Genomic DNA, 20,837 nt, shown 5'->3' with positions numbered 1-20,837 from the left:
CTAAATTATGACACCTTTGGAGTTATGTTGGCATTTTCTGGGTTAGTTGAAGAAATCGAGTTGAGATAAGTACAGTAACGCGTTACCCGCCCCAACGTCACTTTTAACAGTAACTATCAGAATCAGAATCAACTTTATTGACAAGTAATGTATGTTATACACACGAGGAATTTGACTTGGTGAACTGTGCTCTCTCTAATAGTGTAAAACATTAAATAATAACAATCAACTAGAAAAAAAATAAAAATCTAAACATAAATATAACAGTAGTTAGACTAATATAGCTAGTAATATAACTAGCACTGTAACGCAATGTATTTCTAAAGAAATAACGCTGTTTCCTAATTCATGCTAATGACCAGTGTCATGTCACAATAACAGCATAATGTCAGCCTTATGTATAAAACTTCAAGTAAAGTGTTACTGAGTATGGTGATACAAATTAAATAAGAGCACTCGGAGAGTGCAAAACTTTGCCAAATTAAGAGCTACAAAGTCACCAGCTGGCGGTGCTGCAGAACGAGCCAAAAGTCTGCATTATGCTCCAAAACCTGTTCTGGATACTGTATCCACAATACCTGCCAGTTCATCTCCAAAATAGAACTTGTTCAGCTCACCAAATTTCATTTAAATCCGTTAATAACGTTTTGAAAAATCCTTGCTCAAGAAATGTTTCTGGATACAGTATCTACGGTACCTTCCGCATCATCTTCAAAATGATGCGGAAGGTATCATTTTGCATCGTATATTGGCAAACCAACTTTCATTAATTTGTTCAGAATTTTTTGAGATATCCTGTTAAAAAAACATCCACATTAACAGACGGATGGACGGATGGACAAAGGCCTGAGAAAACATTACCTCCTTGTCGTGAGGATGGCAGAGGAAACCATTGTGACTTCTCTCCCCCCATTGAGAACATTGCAGAGTAACACTGTTCAATGGGTAACAGTTTCATTCCTCAGGCCACCAGACTCTCTGACAGACAATGAAGGTGACAAAATTCCCTTTATTGACTACTGAAATGCCCAATAGGAGGGAAAGTGCAATTAGAAGTGTTTTTATATTTAATTTTCTACCAGAAACAATACATGGTATACTTGTTGCACTAACTTTCTGTATGTATTCTCTTTATTTGTTTTGATTTCTTGTTTGGTTTCAAGAGCCAGACACAACATTTCTTTAATAATGCCCATTGAAAATGTATGTTGTGAATGACAAATAAGAATCTATTCTATTCTAAATCCAGTGATCGTCTCTCTACCCTCCAGGAGTCACACTAAGAGCTCAAGCCGGCGCTCTAACAGCAAAGAATGTTCCAGTCTTCCTCGTCACGGTGATCTGCACCATCTCGGTAATGAGAATTTCATCAATGGTAACAAACTGCCTTCATCCAGTCTGAGCCCCACACTTCATCACAAAGGCCCGTACATGTCCCAGACCCTCAACCGGTCTCCTTCGTCCAACAAAGACCTGGCCAACAACAACCTGCCACACCTTCTCAGTCCCAAAGAGGCCAAAAATAAAGAGTTTGACTTCCCTCTGGGACCTTCCGCTAAGTTGTCAGATCAAGGACATGGGGGAAAGTACAGCCACAGTAAAATCAGCTCATCCTCTCGCTCTCAGCAGCAGCAGCAGCAGCAGCAGCAGCAGCAGCAGCAGCAGCAGCAGGCCGGTCGGCACACTTTCCTGGAGGGTAAGACCAACACCTTACAGTCTGGTGCAGACAAACAGCATGGCAGACATGCCCACAATATGGCCGACTCTGCCCACGGCTCTATGTCGTCATCCTCCAAGAGCTCCGCCTCCTATCTCAGCCTGTCCAAGAGCCACAATGCACTGAGTGATGCCAAATCTGTTGGGAACCTCAGTGAGAGTCGACTCCACCATGACGACCCAAACTCAAACACACAAGCAGGAGCAGCACCTGGGGCCCGCTTTTTCCCCGCCAGCTGTTTAGACCTCAACACGGCTCCTGGCCCCCCTGGGAGCCCCTCTGCACGCCACAGCGAACGCTCAGGTCACAGCCCTGACTCTCGTAGTAGCGGGAACCGCAGGATGGAGAGCAGCACGTTGGACTCATCATCCAGACATAAATCCAGACATAAGTCTTCAGCACCAGGTGGGTTTCACAGTCAAACTTTAGCTCTACAAATAGTTTATAAACTATTTTTTGGGGGCAAGTTACAAGATTTTTCTCATTTTAGTGACTTTTAGTCAGGATTGCTACATGCTTTGCGAAACTATTAAGAACTAAGCATGTGCATTAGTCTTTCAAGCAAGCCTTTTGCCATTGAGCAGTTGTGAATAAAAATCGATCTGTTATTGATCTGTCTTGCCTGTTTACAATAAGTTCAAATAGAATAAATAAATGAATGAATGAATTTAAACCTCCTGGAGGCATTATTTTTTTATCAGATAAGGACATAGCGTAGGCCTCATAGAGCAATAAAAACAAGTCAAATGTTGAAGTTGCCACTCAAAGGTTGGTTTGATCTTCACTATAAACACTTAGTTTATTAACATTATTGTTGACATTATTATTGACAAGTTTTTTGCATTGCATTTTGGGTTGTGCATAGAAGTGTTTTTACTTCATTCTACTGATTTTCTTCACCAGATAAGAAGGACAGTGATTCGGTTGACATCCTTTTGGTTCTAGTTTGTTCCCAGTATTCCCAATTTGCGAGACATTTGATATCAGCCGGATTTGGATCTTTCCGTGTAAGCCTCAAAATAAACATTTACCATTGATTTGTCAACTTTTCAGTCTGTGAAAACACCAGAAATGTGTTGGGAATTCACTTTGGTGGGTTAGTTTTGTGGCAAACACAAGAAATCACAATAAGAATGACGTATAAACACTTCTATGGATCCATCTACGAGATTCCACATCCCACAAAGCAATGCGTGAAACTTTTCCGACAATGTCACAGTGTTACAGTGGAGATCAAAACAAAATTTTGAGCGGCAATTTCAAACTTTTACATGTTTTGTTGATCAAATGATTTATTTATTGATCTATGAGGCCTTCACTATGGATGTATTTGATGTAAAAAAAAATTCTACTCCAGCAGCTTTAAACAGTTAGCGAGGAAAGCAGAAAAACCATCATCATTGGCGTTATGTATTGCCTGTGGGAATCAACTGCTACTGCCAGAACAAATGTTTTCAGCAACTTGAAACTAGCACTTACAATATTGCAGTAAAATGTGAACCTGTAGCAACGCTAATAAATCTTCTTTCCTAGAAGATGCTGGTGCTCCAGAGCTCTTAGACCCTGGAGGATCAGGAATGCCCTCCACTCACACCCTGCCATCTCCTCATGAATCCTATCATTACGGCCTGGGCTACACTTCGCCCTTCTCCTCCCAGCAACGGCCCCAGCGCCATTCCATGTACGTGAGGAGGGAGCGCCACAGACCTCACGGAGGAGAGGGAGTGATGGCGGGCCTGCCTCCACCAGGCCAGGCCATACCAACCCGTGCCAGCAGCCTGCAGCTCCTCTCCCCTCAGCTACAGCACCGGACCACCCTGGCCGGGCACTCAGTGAGCTCGTCTAGAGAGGACTGTACCAACGACTTATCCAGGGTCAGTAGCAGACGGACAGTGTTCTATAGTCCTGACAGTTCCCAAAAGAATGGTTTCAAAGGGTATTTTTCCACAGTCGTACTGTGATGGCTGCTATCTTTTTTTTTAGCTATGCTACCTAAGGAGTTTCTATGGTAACACCAACAGCAGTGTCTCAATTTGGAGATTGTGGTCTTTGGACCTATCCTCCTTAAATATTTCTTACTGTTGCGTAATAGATATTTTCTTGCATTTCCTTTAGTAAATTTAGCTTTTCTTGTTGACTTGGAAAATTACACTTCAAATCTTTTAACCATGTCTTGATGGTTGACTGAATATTCTGGGAATCCTTACACATATTAATAAAATAATAGTAAAAGCATGATTTGATGTAAAGCAATTGTCCTCCACTAAATGTCCACAATTTTTAAGCAGCAGTAACAGACTCTTAAGTGTGTCTTATAGATAAGGCTGACATTACGTGTCATTATCTGTCATTAGCACGAATCAGGTGTCATGAAGGTTGTCATTAAGTGTTGTTTGCTAAATGACGACACCTTTGGAGATGTTGGCATTTTTTGGGTTAGATGGAGGGATCTCGTGGGGTTAAGTAGGGTTAAGGGTTAGGGCAGTGCTTAATTTGTAAATCATCAGGTCCCGGAGCAAACGCCGGGTGTTGTTCCGGCAGTAACAGAAATGTCACGAAATACATTTTTTAAAGCGCCTTTTGTTAACTAAATAGGCCAATAATATCACGTGAACACAAACAACCGATCAGCGTTAAAGAAGCACGTACAATCACACGTTGCAGAGCCTTCGTCTTTCACTCTCTGGGTGACAGCTGTCAAAATGAACAACACTTAATGACAGCCTTCATGACACCTTATTTATGTAATGTCAGCCTTTAACTTCAAGTAAAGTGTTAAAAAAAAGATTACATTTAAGAGGATATTCAATTGGCAGCAATGGACAAAATTGTTATTTACTCACAACTATCAAGTCAATAAGAGTTTCAGGAGGCAGTGGATCTGTTGGTACAGTAGGTTGTCTTCTTATCACAAGGTTTCTTACCCCCAATTTCCACAGGGTGCGGCTCCGCTGCGTTACGTCTCCCCTGCCCCACCTGAGCTGATAGGTTTCCACTTTAGTCTTTGTGTTAATTTCCACCGGGTCCGCTGCGCTGCGTGTCAGCTCCTTCCCAGCTACGGTAGTCCGGTGCCCTCCGCTAGATATACGCAGGACTTCTATTGCTGGCGGACACCGGAGCATGACGCATCAATCAGTACAGAGCAAATAAAGCTAAACAGGAAGTTGAGCATGTACTCCTCAATAAAATATCCCGTTACTTTTCAAAATAAATCCCTTCAGATTATATTTCATTTAACTGCATCACCAAAACGTCATAATGTGCAAAAACAAAATCACATTCACTATATTGTTTCCTCTCATACTGTAACTACACTGTAAACTGCGGCAACTTTGATTTAGTTCATGTTTTGCTGGTGCAGTTTTATCTCTTCTCTGTTGGCTGTTGCTAAAAAATGTGGCTATGACAAATCCAGAGTCCAACCTTCTTGTTGGACTCTGGATTCCTTTGTTAGTAACACTGACCTGTTCATCTGTTTATTGTTGCGTTTATAACACATACCTTTAACTGCGTTCTTGCGCGATTATATAAATATCGTGAGAACTCCTCTGTCTCGTGACGTCACAGTCATCCAACCAGCGGGGCAAAACCGGATCATTGCCGTGGCGCAGCGGAGACGTATCCAATAGAAACCCCCAGTTACACTGTGCCTGCGTGAGTGTCCCTTAGTGAGACGCTGAAGTCACCAAGCAAAGCCAATGTCTTTTTATGTGACTTTGAACCCCTGTCACAGTTTTAGACTGTGAGGTTTTGCACACAAATAATATTTGATTAGTTTGGGGTTCTCTAAAATGGATCGACTTCCTGTTCAAGGCGCACCTTGTCTTGCACAATGAGCGTAGCCCTAATCAACTAATACTTACATACATATTACATATTATTCTACAGTGTTTTATAGCCGCTGCATAAGACAAGCTGAATTAAATGCATGAGATTAAAAAAAAGATAATAAAAGATAGACGTGCAAAATTTATGTTTATTAAAAAATGAATTGGTTGGTGAAGTCACCAAGTCCCAAACAATGAGTATAGCACAAATGGATAGTGTGTATCTTAGCAGAATGTAATGGGGTCACTTGAAATGTTGAGTAATTAATTTAAAAAATATATATTTCAACATTTTTAACTTTTTCAATTAAATTGAATTTAAATAAATCTTATTTATATAGCGTAAATTACAAGAATAGTCATCTTGAAGCTCTAATGAAATTAAATCAAATTAAAACAACACAAAATTTTATAAAACTGTATTTGATACTTTCACTTTCTCAAATATGATTTTAGTTCAAATGAAATGCAGTTTAAGGAAAAGAAAGAGAAAAAGGAAGAATAATAAATAAATAATTTATAATGTATTTATTTTTTTAATAAATTCATAAATAAATTCATAAATAAATTATATATATTTTCAAGTTATTTAATAAATAAATAAAATGCAGTATAAAAATATCTGAGCTATAATGCATCTTGTCACTTTGTGCGCAAATCCTGGATACTCTGTATTTGTTACACATCATAACACACATGATCAAAAACTAATTATAGAAAAAAAATTAGAAATTAGTGATATCAAAATGGGGTCACGGTCCAAAAAAGGTTGAAAACCGCTGTATTTGACCAAGCTATTGTTTTACAGCCTAAGGATGGGATTTTTGACCAATCAAAAAAATGTCTTCTAAACGCTAACAGATAAATTTCCTCTCACCTGTCCTGAAAACATGTGTTTGTTTGGTTCTGAGTTGCATGCCTGCAGTGACTGTCACCGTCTCACATTGTCATTACCACTGCTTCATACTGCTTCCCTTGTCTGCTTAACCCTGGGCCTGTCCATCTTCCCAACAGAGTGAGCAGCCCCCTAAAGACATGAACCACCCTTGTGCCCCCATCAAAGACTCTACGAGGGACAACAATGCAGCTTTTCATTCACAGCGTTCAAAAAATGAGGTCTGACGCCTTGACTTTACCTCACAGGGTCTTTAAAAACAAACAGCTGCTGGTTTTTATGGATGTTTTTTTCTGTCAAACTCATCCAAACAACTTCATATTGTCGCTGGTGTTAATGTAGCATCCCTGAAAAGCTTCAACACCTCCTGTTACATGTATCAGTAAAAAGAAATGATTGTAGTGATATGATGAAGTGTTAGGTCACGTACAGGTGCTATGATCTCACATATGGACGTTTGCCTTTGTTTTTAAAGGTGGGAATGTATCATGACCCTCATGCTGATGATGGAGGTTCTTCAAAAGAGAACCGGATGATCTTCACGGAGTCCATGCCCCGGAGAGTCGGCAGCTTCTACAGAGGTGAGGACATCAATAACCACAGAACATTTCTGAAGTAAATATCGCCAAAAATGTGAGAAATAAAATAGTTAATAGTTAATTAGTAAATGTATTGATGTGGAAAAGTTGTCCACAGCTATAGTTAACTTGTTCTCAACAACAAACTAATCAATTAATAGAGCAGAGGCGGGCAACTTCTATTACAGCGGTGGCCACAAAATACGTTTGTTTGATCGAAGGGTCACATGATCAACATTTATGTCAGTAATTAGAATAATGACCAATCTGAGCATTAACACAGAAAAGTGTTTTTATAGTAATTTTGTTTGTTTTTCTGTCATTTTGTGTATGTTTGTTGTTGTCTTGCTTGTTGTGATTGCAACTTGTGCATTTTTGTTGTCTTTTTGTGTATTTTTGTGTAAAATGTATGTTTTTGGAGTCATATTGTGTATATGTTGTCATTTTGCATTTTTTGTTTGTTTGAGTAATTCATTATGATTGTCATTTTGTTTGTAGTACTGTGGGTTTGCAGAGTAATTTTTTGTGCTTTTCTTGTCTTTTGGTGTACTTTTGTTGTCATTTTCTGCAATTTTGTATTTTTTTTGTCATTTTGTGTGTTTCTGTTGTAATTTTTGCATTATTTGGAGTCATTTTGTGTATTACTGTTGTCGTTATGTTCACTTTTGTAGTAGTTTTGTGTTTTTTTTGGAGTATTTTCTGTGTTTTTCTGGTCTTTTACTGTATTTCCTGCAAAGTTGCAATTCTTTGTATTTTTTAATGGTTTTGTTTTGTGTACTTTTCTGTCATTTTGTATGTTTACTTTGGGTGCCGCATAAAATTAGGCAGAGGGCCGTATGTAGTTAAACGGACTTGCAGCAGAACAATTTGTATCACAGTCACCTTCAAGAATAAGCTGCGCAGGAGCAGAAAGCACCAATTGTAAAGCAGCAACTGTTAATATTTCCAACGCATGCTCTGCAGTACAAGCTTCATTATTTTCTTTTCTTTTCTGTCTTCCTCAGTTCCTTCTCCCAGGCCAGATAACTCTGCTTTCCATGAGGTAGTCGGACAGGGCAGAGTGCCTGTCGTCCCTGGGGGTCCTGTTGCTCCCGTCGTACCTGTTGTCCCTGGAGACCAAATCACTATGGGAAACCACTCCAAACGCCAAACAGCTTTTGACTGGTGAGAATATGTTTGCTACTCCTGTACTGAAAGACTTTTGTTCTTCATGCTTGAAAATGTCTCTCTCAACCAACGTTGTTTGTTTTTTTTTTTTTTTTTTTAATCACAAAAGATTAATGAGTATCAAGCCACTCCCTTTAGTCAGATGTAACGGAGCTGAGAGGTGTCTAAAACATCCAGAGCGTACCTTCCCAGTTATGCAGCATATAAAGGAAGGCTCATCTAGTCTAGGTCTGGGCAAGATATTGAGATTCAAGATATATCAAGTTTTTTATTTTGGCGATGTAGAAATCTACAATATTGATATATATATTTGTATTGCTTATTTTGTATTAAAGTACTCGCTTTAGGTGTCGCCGTTTCTGCTATTTCTCAGAACAGCATGAAAAGCACAGTTAGATGATCATTGAGTGCTTTCCTAACCCAGACCTTCCCCAAAAAGAGCTACACTACAGAACTCACTCACATGTGCTGTCTCTTACAGGACAAAAGCCAAAAGTTGCACATGATGTGCAGCTGTTTGTTAATACATGTGGTCAGACTATATTGAGCTAAAATCATGGAGTTTTATATCTAATATCGCCATTTTGAGAAAAGAATATTGAGTCTTAGACTTGTCCAGGGTTGATATAAGAAGCAAAATATGCTGGATTTAGTGGAACCAACTTCCTGCAAAACCTTCTTTAAATAAGAAGATAAGAAAAAAATAAGAGTTTCACAACAACCAGCTTGCTTGAACTGGGAAATTTCGCCTAATACTACTGCTTCCTCCCACTGTCCAAACACATGTATTTATGAAGGAAATAGGTGCAAAGTTTGTAATAAAGTCCAAATCTATGTATTCAAAGCAAATAATTACTGTAAATTATCACACATGAAGGCATAAATCTATACTGTAATGCAAGAAAGGTCTGCGTGCGCGCGTGTGTGTGTGTGTTTGTGTGAGAGAGCGAACCCATGGAGGAGATTGATGACGGATTATGTGCGTGCGCGCAGCTGATGCGCGTGCGTGTGTGTGTGTGTGTGTGTGTGTGTGTGAGAGAGTCACACACACACGAACACACAGACATCTCAAAACACACCCTCACCACACATAAGGTATTTATAATAAAAATATATAAAATGAGTAAAATGAAACAAAAGACGAAACAATATTTATACAGGAAGTACACAAAATGACAACCGAAATGCTCAAAAATATACCAAAAGCCTCCAAAAACAGAAAAATACACCAAACAACAACAAAAATATCAAAATTACTCAAAATACACAAAACTAAATATTTATACAAAAATGACACAACATGACTCCAGAATCACACTACAACGGCAACAAAAACAAGAATTATACAAAAAATGCACAAAAAGACAACAGAAAGATACAAAAATACACAAAATGACTCCAATAAACATACATTACAGAAAAATACACTAAAAACAAAAAAAAAAAAAACAAACACATTTATCATGTGCATGTGCCATAGAATTAAACCAGGAAAATTGCATGTTATTTTACTTTGCACCCACAAATAAACCCCTGTATAACACTACAGAGTACAGAGTATGTACACCTCTTTGTACATACAACCTTCAAACACATACTCATTTGGCCATAATTGACAACTCTACTTAAGCTCCTCCTACTATATGAATACATACTTACAACCGGTACTGTACTAGTATTAATAAATGCAGTGAAATTAATGTTTGTTTTCACATGAATGAAACCAAATTTGTTTTTATTTTTATTTTTAACCATTCACTATTCACTGTTTATCTTCCTTGGCTGAGAGTATCGGTTTATTACAGCCGTTTTCAAAGCCGTTGCCTTTTGTTTGAGATACAAATCAAAACATAAGAAAGTCACTGTATAAGACATAGCTCTGTGTGTGTGTTTTTCACGTGTAGGACTGCAGCAGAAGCAATGGCTATGAATCCCCCAGAGCCCACCAAGGAGAAGGAGAAGCAAGGCTTCTTCAGAGCCATTAAAAAGAAAAAGAAGAAGACACAAATAGTAAGACCTTTAAAGCTTTATTGACTAGTTTTATTTAAAGCACCAACAAACAAAGTTATTTCCCTCTTGGCAGCCACTAGATACTGAATGATCATCTGTCGGCTCTTCTGCTATCACAGTGTCATTTTTACTCTTTTAACACCAATTGGGATTAATTACAAATGTATTTTTATGTGATTTTTATTCAACCACTAAAGCTTTGAAATAACTGGTAAAATTCACTTTTAAATCTTCAAGCCAAGAATTTCAATGATCCTAATGAACACACCAACTAATTAAAGGAGCATAGGACAGGATTTATGAAAAAAAATAAACATTTATTTTTATGTCTTTTGATGCTAATGAGGGATGAAGCGTTTAATACCTAAAAGAATGAGCTCACACACACACACATCTTTAGCTCCCTATTGCCGTAAACAAGCTGTATGTACCGCAATTCGGGATCAGAATTTCAAATAATAATGAATATTAATTAATTAATGTATTTATTTGTTTATTTAAACAGGAAGGTGCAATTGAGATTACAGAACTCTTTTTCAAGGGAGTCCTGGGCAAAAAGGACGTGAACATACAGTTAAAAAAAAAAAACACCCACAGACAAACAATGAAACAACAAATCAGAAACATGCTGCATCATATTGGATCAGTTGGTTTAAATAGCAAAAGAATATGTGAATACCACAAATTGTTTCTTTACAGACATCATGCAGCTTATGAGAAATTTGAAAACTGATGTGAAATCTATTTCTTGTTTGTTTATTTGTTGTATTGTGATTAGAACATACTGCATGTATTCAATGTTTTGTTTTTATTGTTTTGATGTTGATTCTGTCATGAAGTTTGAGACAAAGAATGAAGAATTAGCAAAAATCTTAATTTAAAAGTAATCACGAAGGCAGTGGCTTGAATTAGTACTTGTTTAAAGTTGCAGATATGGTTCATAAATGTAGTTGATTATCAATATAAAACAGATTTATTTGGCCTTTAAATATTTTGGGAAATGTTCTTTGTTTTCTCCATTTTGGGTGACTTGAGATTGACTTTTTTTTTTTTAATTCAAATGTATTTATTTATTCATAAATATATTTTTGGTTTATTTGTTTATTTATTAGTTAGAATGAGTTACTGAATTTCTAGTTTTTTGTCATTGAAGCTTTCGTTTGAGAGTTGTTGCTGCGCATGCTCTGCTCCACAGACGGACATGGAGGACGGAAGGAACCCCAGCATCAAGAAAAGCCTTTTCCCCCTCTTTAGCTCTAAGAATAGCTTAAAGCACAACTCAGCTCACAAAGTCCTCCCTGTAGTGGCCTCGCCTATGGTACAACACCAGCCTGCCCCGCCCTACCCGGCCTCACCAGTAATCTAACCTCAGCATTTTGGCTGCATGTTGTTAACTCACGGTGTGCGATCAGAAGGAGCTGGTTTGAAATCTTCCCCACAGCCTGCAGATTTTTTTTTAATTTTTACATTTATACAATACTTCTTTTAAAGGATTTCAAACTGGCTCGAGTCTGATCAGCATCACTATGTCTCGCTTCAATGTTTGTCAAATGCAGTCATCTTGCATTCACATTGCACTGAGCGCTGCTGCTATTGAATGCTGCTGTAAAAAAAAACACCCAAAAAACCATAAAAACATCACTTTCATGAACATATTCAGCACTTTGAAATCCACAGACACAGAATATCATTATTAATTATTTGTAGTAAACAATAATACTAAATGTATTTTCAATAAGTTACATTTATACTATTTTCTTTTTTTACATAAGTCAAAATTTTAACTTCTCTTTCCAAGTTCCATTTCTTTAACCTAATCTGCCTAGAATATTTGCCTGAAGAAATAATGATCAGAATTTGTGTGATTCATTGCTGCACTATAATATAAATCTACCGTATATTAAAGGGATCCTCCACTTATTAGACGATCTTTGCCTAACAACACACAATATTTTGTACCATATTTGTTTTATTAACTTTTTAAAATGGGATTACTTTACTGTTTTCGAATCTGTGCGCCGCCATGTTGAAATAACGTCATTGATGATGCAAATTGCCCCTTAAGTTCTATAGGAGTGAAGGCATTCAGGATCATTGAGCAGCTTTTACAGTCAAAATGACCACATGTGCTGCTTTGTGTTGCTCTAAAAATCAATAAAAGTTAAAAAAAAAAAAGTCAACGTAAACCTCATTGAGCTGAAAAAATCTGTGAAGAAGAGCTCCGGTTGCATGTAAATATAGGCAACCAGGATCGGAATACAGAGCAGCTGTATACTGTAAGTGATGTGTAACGCCATGAGCTCAGAGCAGCAGTTTGATCCTGATTACCTGTATTTACATACAACCGGAGCTGCTCTTCTGCATAACAGCAGAGTCGGAAGTGTCGCCCCCCTGCGGTCACAGATATTTTCAGCTCACGGGTTTTGTTTATCAAATTTGGGGAAACAAAAGAAGTTTACATCAACTTTTTTAACTTTTACTGATTTTTAGAGCAACCAAAAGCAGCACAAGTTGTCATTTTAACTGAAAAAGCTGCTAAATGATCCTGAATGCTTCACTTCCTACAGAATTAAATGGGCTGAAGGGGCGAATGGCGTCATCAATGATGTCATTTCAACGTGGCGCCGCACAGGGTAAAGTAGACCCAGTTTTAAAAGTGAATAAAACGGTGCAAAACAATGCGTTTTGTTAGGCATAGATCTTCTAATGACCTTTCAATGGTTTTAGCCCACATTTGTAAAAACAGTGGAGGATCCCTTTAAAGGGCTGAACTAATTCAGATGCTGCAGTAGAATTGCATCCATATCCTGAAGGGTTTACACTGCCCCATGCCCTATGTCTGCTGAGCTAGCTTCATGCATCCTCTGCAACCCTGAACAAGAAAAGCAGGCAGGTTATAGATGACGAGACAAGACTAATTAAATTCCATGATTTTCGCAGATAAAAGAATGTTACACTAAGGTCAGGGATTTCAATCAGGGTTTTTCTCCACTTTATTCAGAGACTGGAGATTCTTATCCCATCTAATGCGGAGCAGTTTAGGTGTTTTATTTCAATAACACACCCACCTTCACAAGCTTCCTCTTCTCTTTTTATGTCTTCTCTTGCTCACTCCTGACTCAAGATGTCTTTTGGACATGTTGACACTTCATTTCTTTTGCTATTTTTTCATTTGCTGATGTGTCGTTGATCTCATTGACTGAGCCGTACCAAGCTCCCGTTGAACTCTACGATGCACCAATGCGTTCCACTTCATTCCATCTGATTGGCTGATAGGTCGCTGATTCAAGCTGAGCAGTCTGCCTTCACCTCATCCATTCATAAATTACTAATGTCTTTTATATATAGTGTATGTTACTAATGTGTTTTTATCACTTCTCAGCATGAGAAATGTCATGTCTGGTGTGTGAGCGTGTGAATGTATTGAATTGCGTGTCTCACGCTCAATGCCTGAGACTTGAGAGCCCTGTTTATAGCCATATCTAGTTCATATCTATCGGGTATCCAGCTAATATCCATATTTAGTTAATATCCATATCAGGTCAATTTGAAATTTGTAAATGACGAATAGCTAACAGATGGAGAAATAGCATAATTCCCTTCCATATTCCATAACTATATTATATCCATATCAACTGTATATCCAGATCTAGATTATATTTATATTGACCTTGTCTATAGTGATTTTATGTCCATATATAAATGATATCCATATTTACTAGATATCTATATCTACCATATATCTATTTCTACCATTAATCCATATCTATATTATATCCATATCTACTTTATTTATATATCTAGATTATATCCATATTTATCTTATATCTATATCTATAGTACATCCACGCCTACTTTTATTCCATATCTACCTTATATCTCTATCTAAATTATATCCATATTTGCTTTATATCTATACCTAGGTTATTTCCATATCTACTTTATTTATATATCTAGATTATATCCATATTTACCTTATATCTATATTATATCCATAGCTACTTTATTTCCATGTCTACCTTATATCTATATCTACCTTATATCTATATCTAGTTTACCTTATATCTACAGTATATCTATATAGTACCCATATTTACCTTATATCTCTATCTAGAATATATCCATATTTACCTTATATCTCTATCTAGATTATATCCATATCTTCCTTATATCTATATCTAGTTTATATCCATATTTGCTTTATATCTATAGCTAGATTATATCCATATCGATTTTATTTCCATGCCTACCTTATATCTACAGTATATCTATATAGTACCCATATTTACCTTATATCTCTATCTAAATTATATCCATATTTACCTTATATCTATATCTAGATTATATCCATATCTTCCTTATATCTATATCTAGATTATATCCATATCTTCCTTATATCTATATCTAGATTATATCCATATATAATTAATTTCCATTCATAGATTATATCCATATCTTCCTTATATCTATATCTAGATTATATCCATATATAATTAATTTCCATTCATAGATTATATCCATATCTTCCTTATATCTATATCTAGATTATATCCATATATAATTAATTTCCATTCATAGATTATATCCATATCTACCTTAAATCCATCTGGCTTAGATTTAAAAAGTCATGTGATGTAATAGGTCTCCAGCTTCTCTATGTTTTCCAGTATGTTCTGGCTAGGGATGTTTCTAGGCTTTGGGTTTTACTGTAGTCATGACCTCCCTGTCAACTACTGCAGGTTTTTCAAAGAAAAAATTAAGAGATTCAAGATTTAAAAAAAAAAAAATGTATTTGTCGCTGTGGGACCTTTCATTCTGAAGAGGAATGCTCTTCTCATGAGAAGCTAAAAATATCAAGTCCTATAGACGAAAACCTGAAGCAATGAGTGTGACTTGGGTTGTTTTGCATGTTGATTTTTAAATAGTATTATTGTTAAGGACACACACTCAGGCACAACAAACAACCCATGCTTTTTCATGTGTCAAGCCATTCCTGACCACTGTGCCCACATACTCGTCTTGGTGGCAGAGGAGTGCATGAAAAAGCCTCCCCAGGGTGGGCTTCCACTGCTGAGGGTGGCACTCTTTCACTTCAGACTCCTGATAACATTTCTACTCTGTCTTTGTTAGGTTCCTGGAAACGGACAGGAACACTTGTCCCTGCAGAGGAGCTCCAAGTCCTCCTCACACCACAGTAGCCGACGGAAAAACCGCGAGCGATCCCGGGACAGAGAGCGGGAACAGAGCCGGGACAGAGACCGAGACAGGGAGAGAGAGAGAGAGCGAGAGAGGGAGAGAGAGAGGGAGAGGGAGAGGGGACGAGAGCGAGAGAGAATCAAAGACTGGCCCCCTGACAAACCAGTGGACTCACACTCTCAGGTACGTGAGATGCTGTTTATTCAACCTGAAAATATCACAAAGTCTATCAAATCCAACTTGAAATTTGTAAATGACGAATAGCGAACAGATGGAAAAATAGCATAATTTTCTTCCTTATTTTTTATTTCTAGCCAAAGCACATTGATGAAAATGTCTTAAAGATCATGTTTTTAGTCGTATTATAGTAACAAAGGCTACTTTGAGACAGCCGGCAAATGCATTAATGCAACGACCCAAATCAGATTTTTTTGTGTGTCCACCTCTATCCCATCTGTTGGGAACAGTTTGAACAGCAGAAATCGGATTTTTTTTTTTTTTTTTCAATTCCAACTCATTCGTACATGTATCAGATATTCTGCAATGCAACTGCTGTCTGAACGGCCATGTCGCATTTATCCAACCTTTTACGTCATTAAAATGCGATAAACGACACAGTTCTGCAGCGGAGACGCTAAAGAGGCACACACGCTGATACGAGATGCATTGGTACTACGTACATGTCTGCGTGTGCACGTTAAAACAGCGTGACAACATTGGAAACTAGAATATAAATAGAGCAGCAGTCAGGAGCCTCCATGTATTGCCACAAATTACACTTTGGACTGTGTAAGACTGCCCTCTAGTGGTGACACTAGAGGCACAAATATGGTGAGAGCAACGTTGCTTTTTTGTTAGCAAATACTGAACAAGACTTTTCTCTCAAATATGGCCAAACATTGCAGAGTTTTGTGCAACCTTATAGATATATTTTTCCAAAATAAAAGATTGTTTCTCACTGAAAATGCCAGTAGACTAATACATTTGATAATTCTGAATATGTTGATTCAGAAAATTCAGAGACAATTTTTACTGTAGGGCTACATTGTGTATGATATTACATTATTATGTTTTTTAAGTGTACAGGAGTAGGGGGTTCATGGCTTCAGGTTAAATGTGTGAAGGGGTACGGGACTGTGAAAAGTTTGGGAACCACTGTGTTATACCATCACAGCACAGTTTAGAAGCCACGTGTTCATAGGATTGTCATTCCATGAGTATTGCTCTTCTCTTTCACAGAACCAACCACTGAAGTCCCTGCGGAGGCTGCTCCACCTCTCACCTTCTTCCTCCAACCACGGGCAGCCTCCTCCACCTCCACCTCCTGACCTGCGCTTCCAAGCACCTCTCCCCAACCCCCCTCAGCCCCCCTCCAAGGCCGGCTACCCCGAGGCTCGGGTGCACGGCGATAGCAGGGGGCACGCTGGCGTGAGCAGCTCTATCCAGGCCAAGACTCGTAAGCCCAGCTACCCTATCCCAGGACAGATCGAGTCCAGCTGGCACGTGTCGGCGTTACAGCGAGCCGAGGGCGCCAAGTTCACAGCTGAACAGCTGGGCATCAAACCGGGCCAGAACGGACCCACGTTTACCCGGGCATCACGCACCAGGATGCCAAACCTCAACGACTTGAAGGAGACGGCCCTGTGAGGCCCTGAGACCCCCGTGTGGCTCCATCTACAAGCCACCGCTAGATGTTATTAGTGAAAGTTTACATGAAAGCCCATTTCAGTCACCATCCAAGAATGAAGGTATCACTAGGATACTCATGTCTCTTCTTAAACCTGCAGAGACTTCATTAATTAAGGCAAACTTCAGACATCGTGTCGTTTAGGGCAGGGGTTCTCAACCTTGGGGTCAGGACCCCATTTGGAGTTGTGAGACACAGGGAGGTGGTCGCCAGTTTATTTATTTTTTTTAGCAGTTTGAGCCCATTTTTGCTTATTTTTACCCTTTTAATGCAACGGCACCCAACTTGCCATATTTTAAACTATTTTCATCACTTTTTCTTGCCATAGTTTTGCACCTTTTAATGCATTTTTGCTACGTTACTCCCATTTTTGCCAATTTTCCATCAAATTTCAATGCCTTTTCTGCACATTTTCTTCACTTTCAAGACATTTCCAGCACTTATAAACGCTTTCCTCCACCTTTTCCACCTAATGTCACATTTGTTGACCCATTATTGTCACTTTTAACCTCTTTTCACCATATTTCATGCTTATTTTTGCCAATTTATCCACATCCTCAATTTGTCATTCTCATCATTTGCCAGTTTAAACGAATTGTTCCTACTTTTTTTCTGCCACTTTATTGACACTATTGACACTTTGAACCATTTTGGCCACTCTAATTTGCCTTTTTTAACCAATTTCTGCTGTTTTTAAATTCCCATTTCACCACCTTTTCTACCATTTTTTATCGCTTTTAACCCATTTTATTTCTGATTAATATAAGGATTTACATCTTTAAGATTACTATATACTATGGAGGAAATAATACTAAACGTATTATTATTATTCAGATCAATAAATAAATGTGGTTATCACAGATTCATACATCAATAGACCATAATTTTGCTGACTTTATGGATGGACCCCATAGATGTTCTTGTCTCCATACGACTGTTCTTCAATGTTCATGTCTGTGTTCAACCACCTTCAGGTACAGTAGGGGTCTCTGGCACCTTTATTTTGGGGTCCGTGGGCTGAAAAGGTTGAGAACCACTGGTTTAGGGCATGCGTTGACTAAAGAGAATCAGCTCTTCTGTTCTCTACAGGTTGCTCCTAAGGATCTAACCTGTGTGTGTGTGTGTGTGTGTGTGTGTGTGTGTGTGTGTGTGTGTGTGTGTGTGTGTGTGTGTGTGTGTGTGTGTGTGTGTGTGTGTGTGTGTGTGTGTGTGTGTGTGTGTGTGTGTGTGTGTGTGTGTGTGTGTGTGTGTGTGTGTGTGTGACACCAGAAGAAGCTGATATACTCCTGTCACTCTCTGTCCTTTTGACCTCTTTGCTGCCCTCTACTGTTCATAGAACACTCCTGCAACACATCTCAGCCTCTGGGGAAAAAAAAACTAATGGCTGATACCACACACTGCAACGTTTTTACAGCTCTGATATTTGATAGAGACAAAGAACGAAGAAAAAATATTTATATCGACATTATTTATTAAATATTTATTTGTTTTCAATTTAAGGAAATAAGCTATAAATGACACCGTACGACGAATATATGGGAATATTATAAGGTATAGATGTTATGGCAAGAGCTTTAGTTTGGACACAGAGAAATGAATAGATATTTATGTGTTGATAATACAATATGTCACAATATGAGAAATATTTAATATAGGTGAATGTCTTTTTTCTGTTCTCTTTGATATGTAACAGATAGATTTTTTTATGTTGTTTGGTTTTATACTTTTTTTCATCAAAGTGTATAAATATCAAAGGAGCAACTGCATTAACTAGTGTACGATCTTGCAGAAATCTGATCCATCACCCTCCCAATGTGCGCTTTGAAGCTTTGTGACATGGAGGTGTTTGTCTGCAGGGTGTAGATGCACAGCAGTCATAGTGATGCCATGGACTCTTTAGTCTTTAGTGCAGTAATCATCAGCTCACCTTTGGTCCCACGCCCGATGCAGACGCCTTGGAATACGCCCCTCTGCTCCCATTGGTCGCCCACACTGCGAAATCTTTCCAGCTATGTTGGTTTTGTCTTCAGCCTTAACATAACAGTTGGTTGTCTTTGCCTTTTTGCTGAAAGGCTTACCTCATCTACAGCCAACACATTAAAGGATAAGTCAGATCTAATCAAATACGTCGTTAGAATTAGATTATTCTCCAAGTTGGAACCAAACTTTCACAATGTGTTCTACGAATGGAAAGTCAAAAATGTGTGTTTTTGAACTGGTCAGGGTATTTCAAATGAAGCACTTTTAATTGCATTTTCTCCAGAAATACAATTTTTATTTTAATTTTTTGTAAATCGGGCTACAATCTGGACAGGCCAGTCGATTGTAGACACACACTGAGTTGGAGCTGCAATCTATGCACACACGCCTTTAAGATCAGATTAGTGCACTGTTTTTCAACCCTGGGGTAGGGACCCCATGTGGGGTCGCCTGGAATTAAAACGGGGTCACCTGAAATGTCTAGTAGATTATGAAAAATAATGATAATAAAAAATTTAATAAAATAAATTATATTTTTACATTTTTTGAATTATTCTTATTTTTCAAATACACATCACACAAACATCAAATCACTGTATCCTATATTTAAAGTTTCTCAAATATAAATCTATTTCAAAATAAAATGCAGTATAAAAATGTCTAAGTTGGCGCACTTGTGCACTAATCCTGGCTACTGTGTATTTTTAACACCTTTGAATAAACATGACCAAAAACTAAAACTAGAAGAAGAAAAAAAGATCTCTGGGGTCGCGAAACATTTGTTATATCAAAACGGGGTCACGACCCGAAAAAGGTTGGGAACCTCAGGGTTAGGGCCAGGGTTAGTAAATACTTTAGTATATTTTAGCGGTGGGCAATGGTCCCTTTTTCAAATTTTGGTGGGCTAATGTGGACGAAACCCACAATTTCTGTGCTGTAGCAGCAGTGCAGTGCACCCCCAAACTAGACATTATTATTATTTACCTCTGCCAAGGAGGTTGTGTTTTTGCCGCTCTTATTTTATTTGTTGGTTAGACAGTCTAAAATATATTGTCTTAAAAAAGAAGGACAAATATTGATTAAAATAGTTTTTCTCTATATTTATTGTTGCCCCTTTTCCACCAAAACCAATTCCTTATATTATTTAAACTAAACCTGCCAATAAAACAGTTTCTGATTCTAAAATTGGAACACGTGATGAGATTTTGTGCTTTATGTACAATATTTTAGGCCGAGCAACAACGTATTTTCTTTAGCTTGACCTTTATCAGGATTATAAATACAATTAGATTAACTCTGACTTATCCTTTGATATATACATGTTTACCTTTTTGTGTTTGCTTTGAAACTCTGTTGTTTTTTTTTTTGCTAACTGCCTTCTTTAATGTAGATTTTGCATTTCTGCATTGTTTTTAACATTTACAGTCATAATCAGGGATGCTTTTACTTAACTGATTGTTCATTACCAAGCATTTGAATGTCATCCTCTGACCTATAAATAATTAAAACAAATCACAACCACTTTGGGTCTTAGAGAAAAATGCTCAGGAAAAAATTTTCCAGTCTTAAAAACAAAAATGCTCAAGCTTTAGTTTGAGATTTGCCAAACTGGATTGATAAAATGTATTGTTTTTAATCAGTTTTAAGACATCGGTGAAGATATACTGTATCTGATTTAAGGAACTGTTATTCTTCATCTGATGGCTGGAAATGGCACAAACAAGGGAAAATGAAAGAGTGCAAACCAATTTGAGCACATGAGTGATTGAAAGCAATAACA

The 20,837-nt window shown here is 37.8% G+C and overlaps 1 protein-coding gene across 5 annotated transcripts in view; it reads left to right on the top strand.

The window, feature by feature from the left end:
• The window catches only part of cdkl5 (cyclin dependent kinase like 5), a 59,763-nt gene extending 42,371 nt beyond the window's left edge, over window positions 1–17,392 (top strand). Inside the window, exons 13-21 of one of the 5 annotated variants that reach the window (XM_028443029.1) lie at window positions 1,272–2,122; window positions 3,254–3,591; window positions 6,559–6,660; window positions 6,915–7,020; window positions 8,022–8,181; window positions 10,089–10,194; window positions 11,390–11,551; window positions 15,325–15,573; window positions 16,630–17,392. In XM_028443029.1, coding sequence (XP_028298830.1) covers window positions 1,272–2,122; window positions 3,254–3,591; window positions 6,559–6,660; window positions 6,915–7,020; window positions 8,022–8,181; window positions 10,089–10,194; window positions 11,390–11,551; window positions 15,325–15,573; window positions 16,630–17,037 — 2,482 coding nt within the window. In that variant the 3' untranslated portion in view covers window positions 17,038–17,392. Of the gene's footprint in view, window positions 1–1,271; window positions 2,123–3,250; window positions 3,592–6,558; window positions 6,661–6,914; window positions 7,021–8,021; window positions 8,182–10,088; window positions 10,195–11,389; window positions 11,552–15,324; window positions 15,574–16,629 lie in introns of all 5 variants that reach the window. The other 4 variants (XM_028443030.1, XM_028443028.1, XM_028443031.1 and 1 more) reach the window with 4 other exon arrangements.
• Window positions 17,393–20,837: the final 3,445 nt, after the last annotated feature.

The sequence above is a fragment of the Gouania willdenowi genome, chromosome 3 (assembly GCF_900634775.1).
Source record: "Gouania willdenowi chromosome 3, fGouWil2.1, whole genome shotgun sequence".
In the NCBI taxonomy this organism is placed as follows: Eukaryota; Metazoa; Chordata; class Actinopteri; order Blenniiformes; family Gobiesocidae; genus Gouania; species Gouania willdenowi.
Note: the sequence above shows the minus strand (reverse complement) of the source record. Positions and strands in the feature narration are given on the sequence as shown.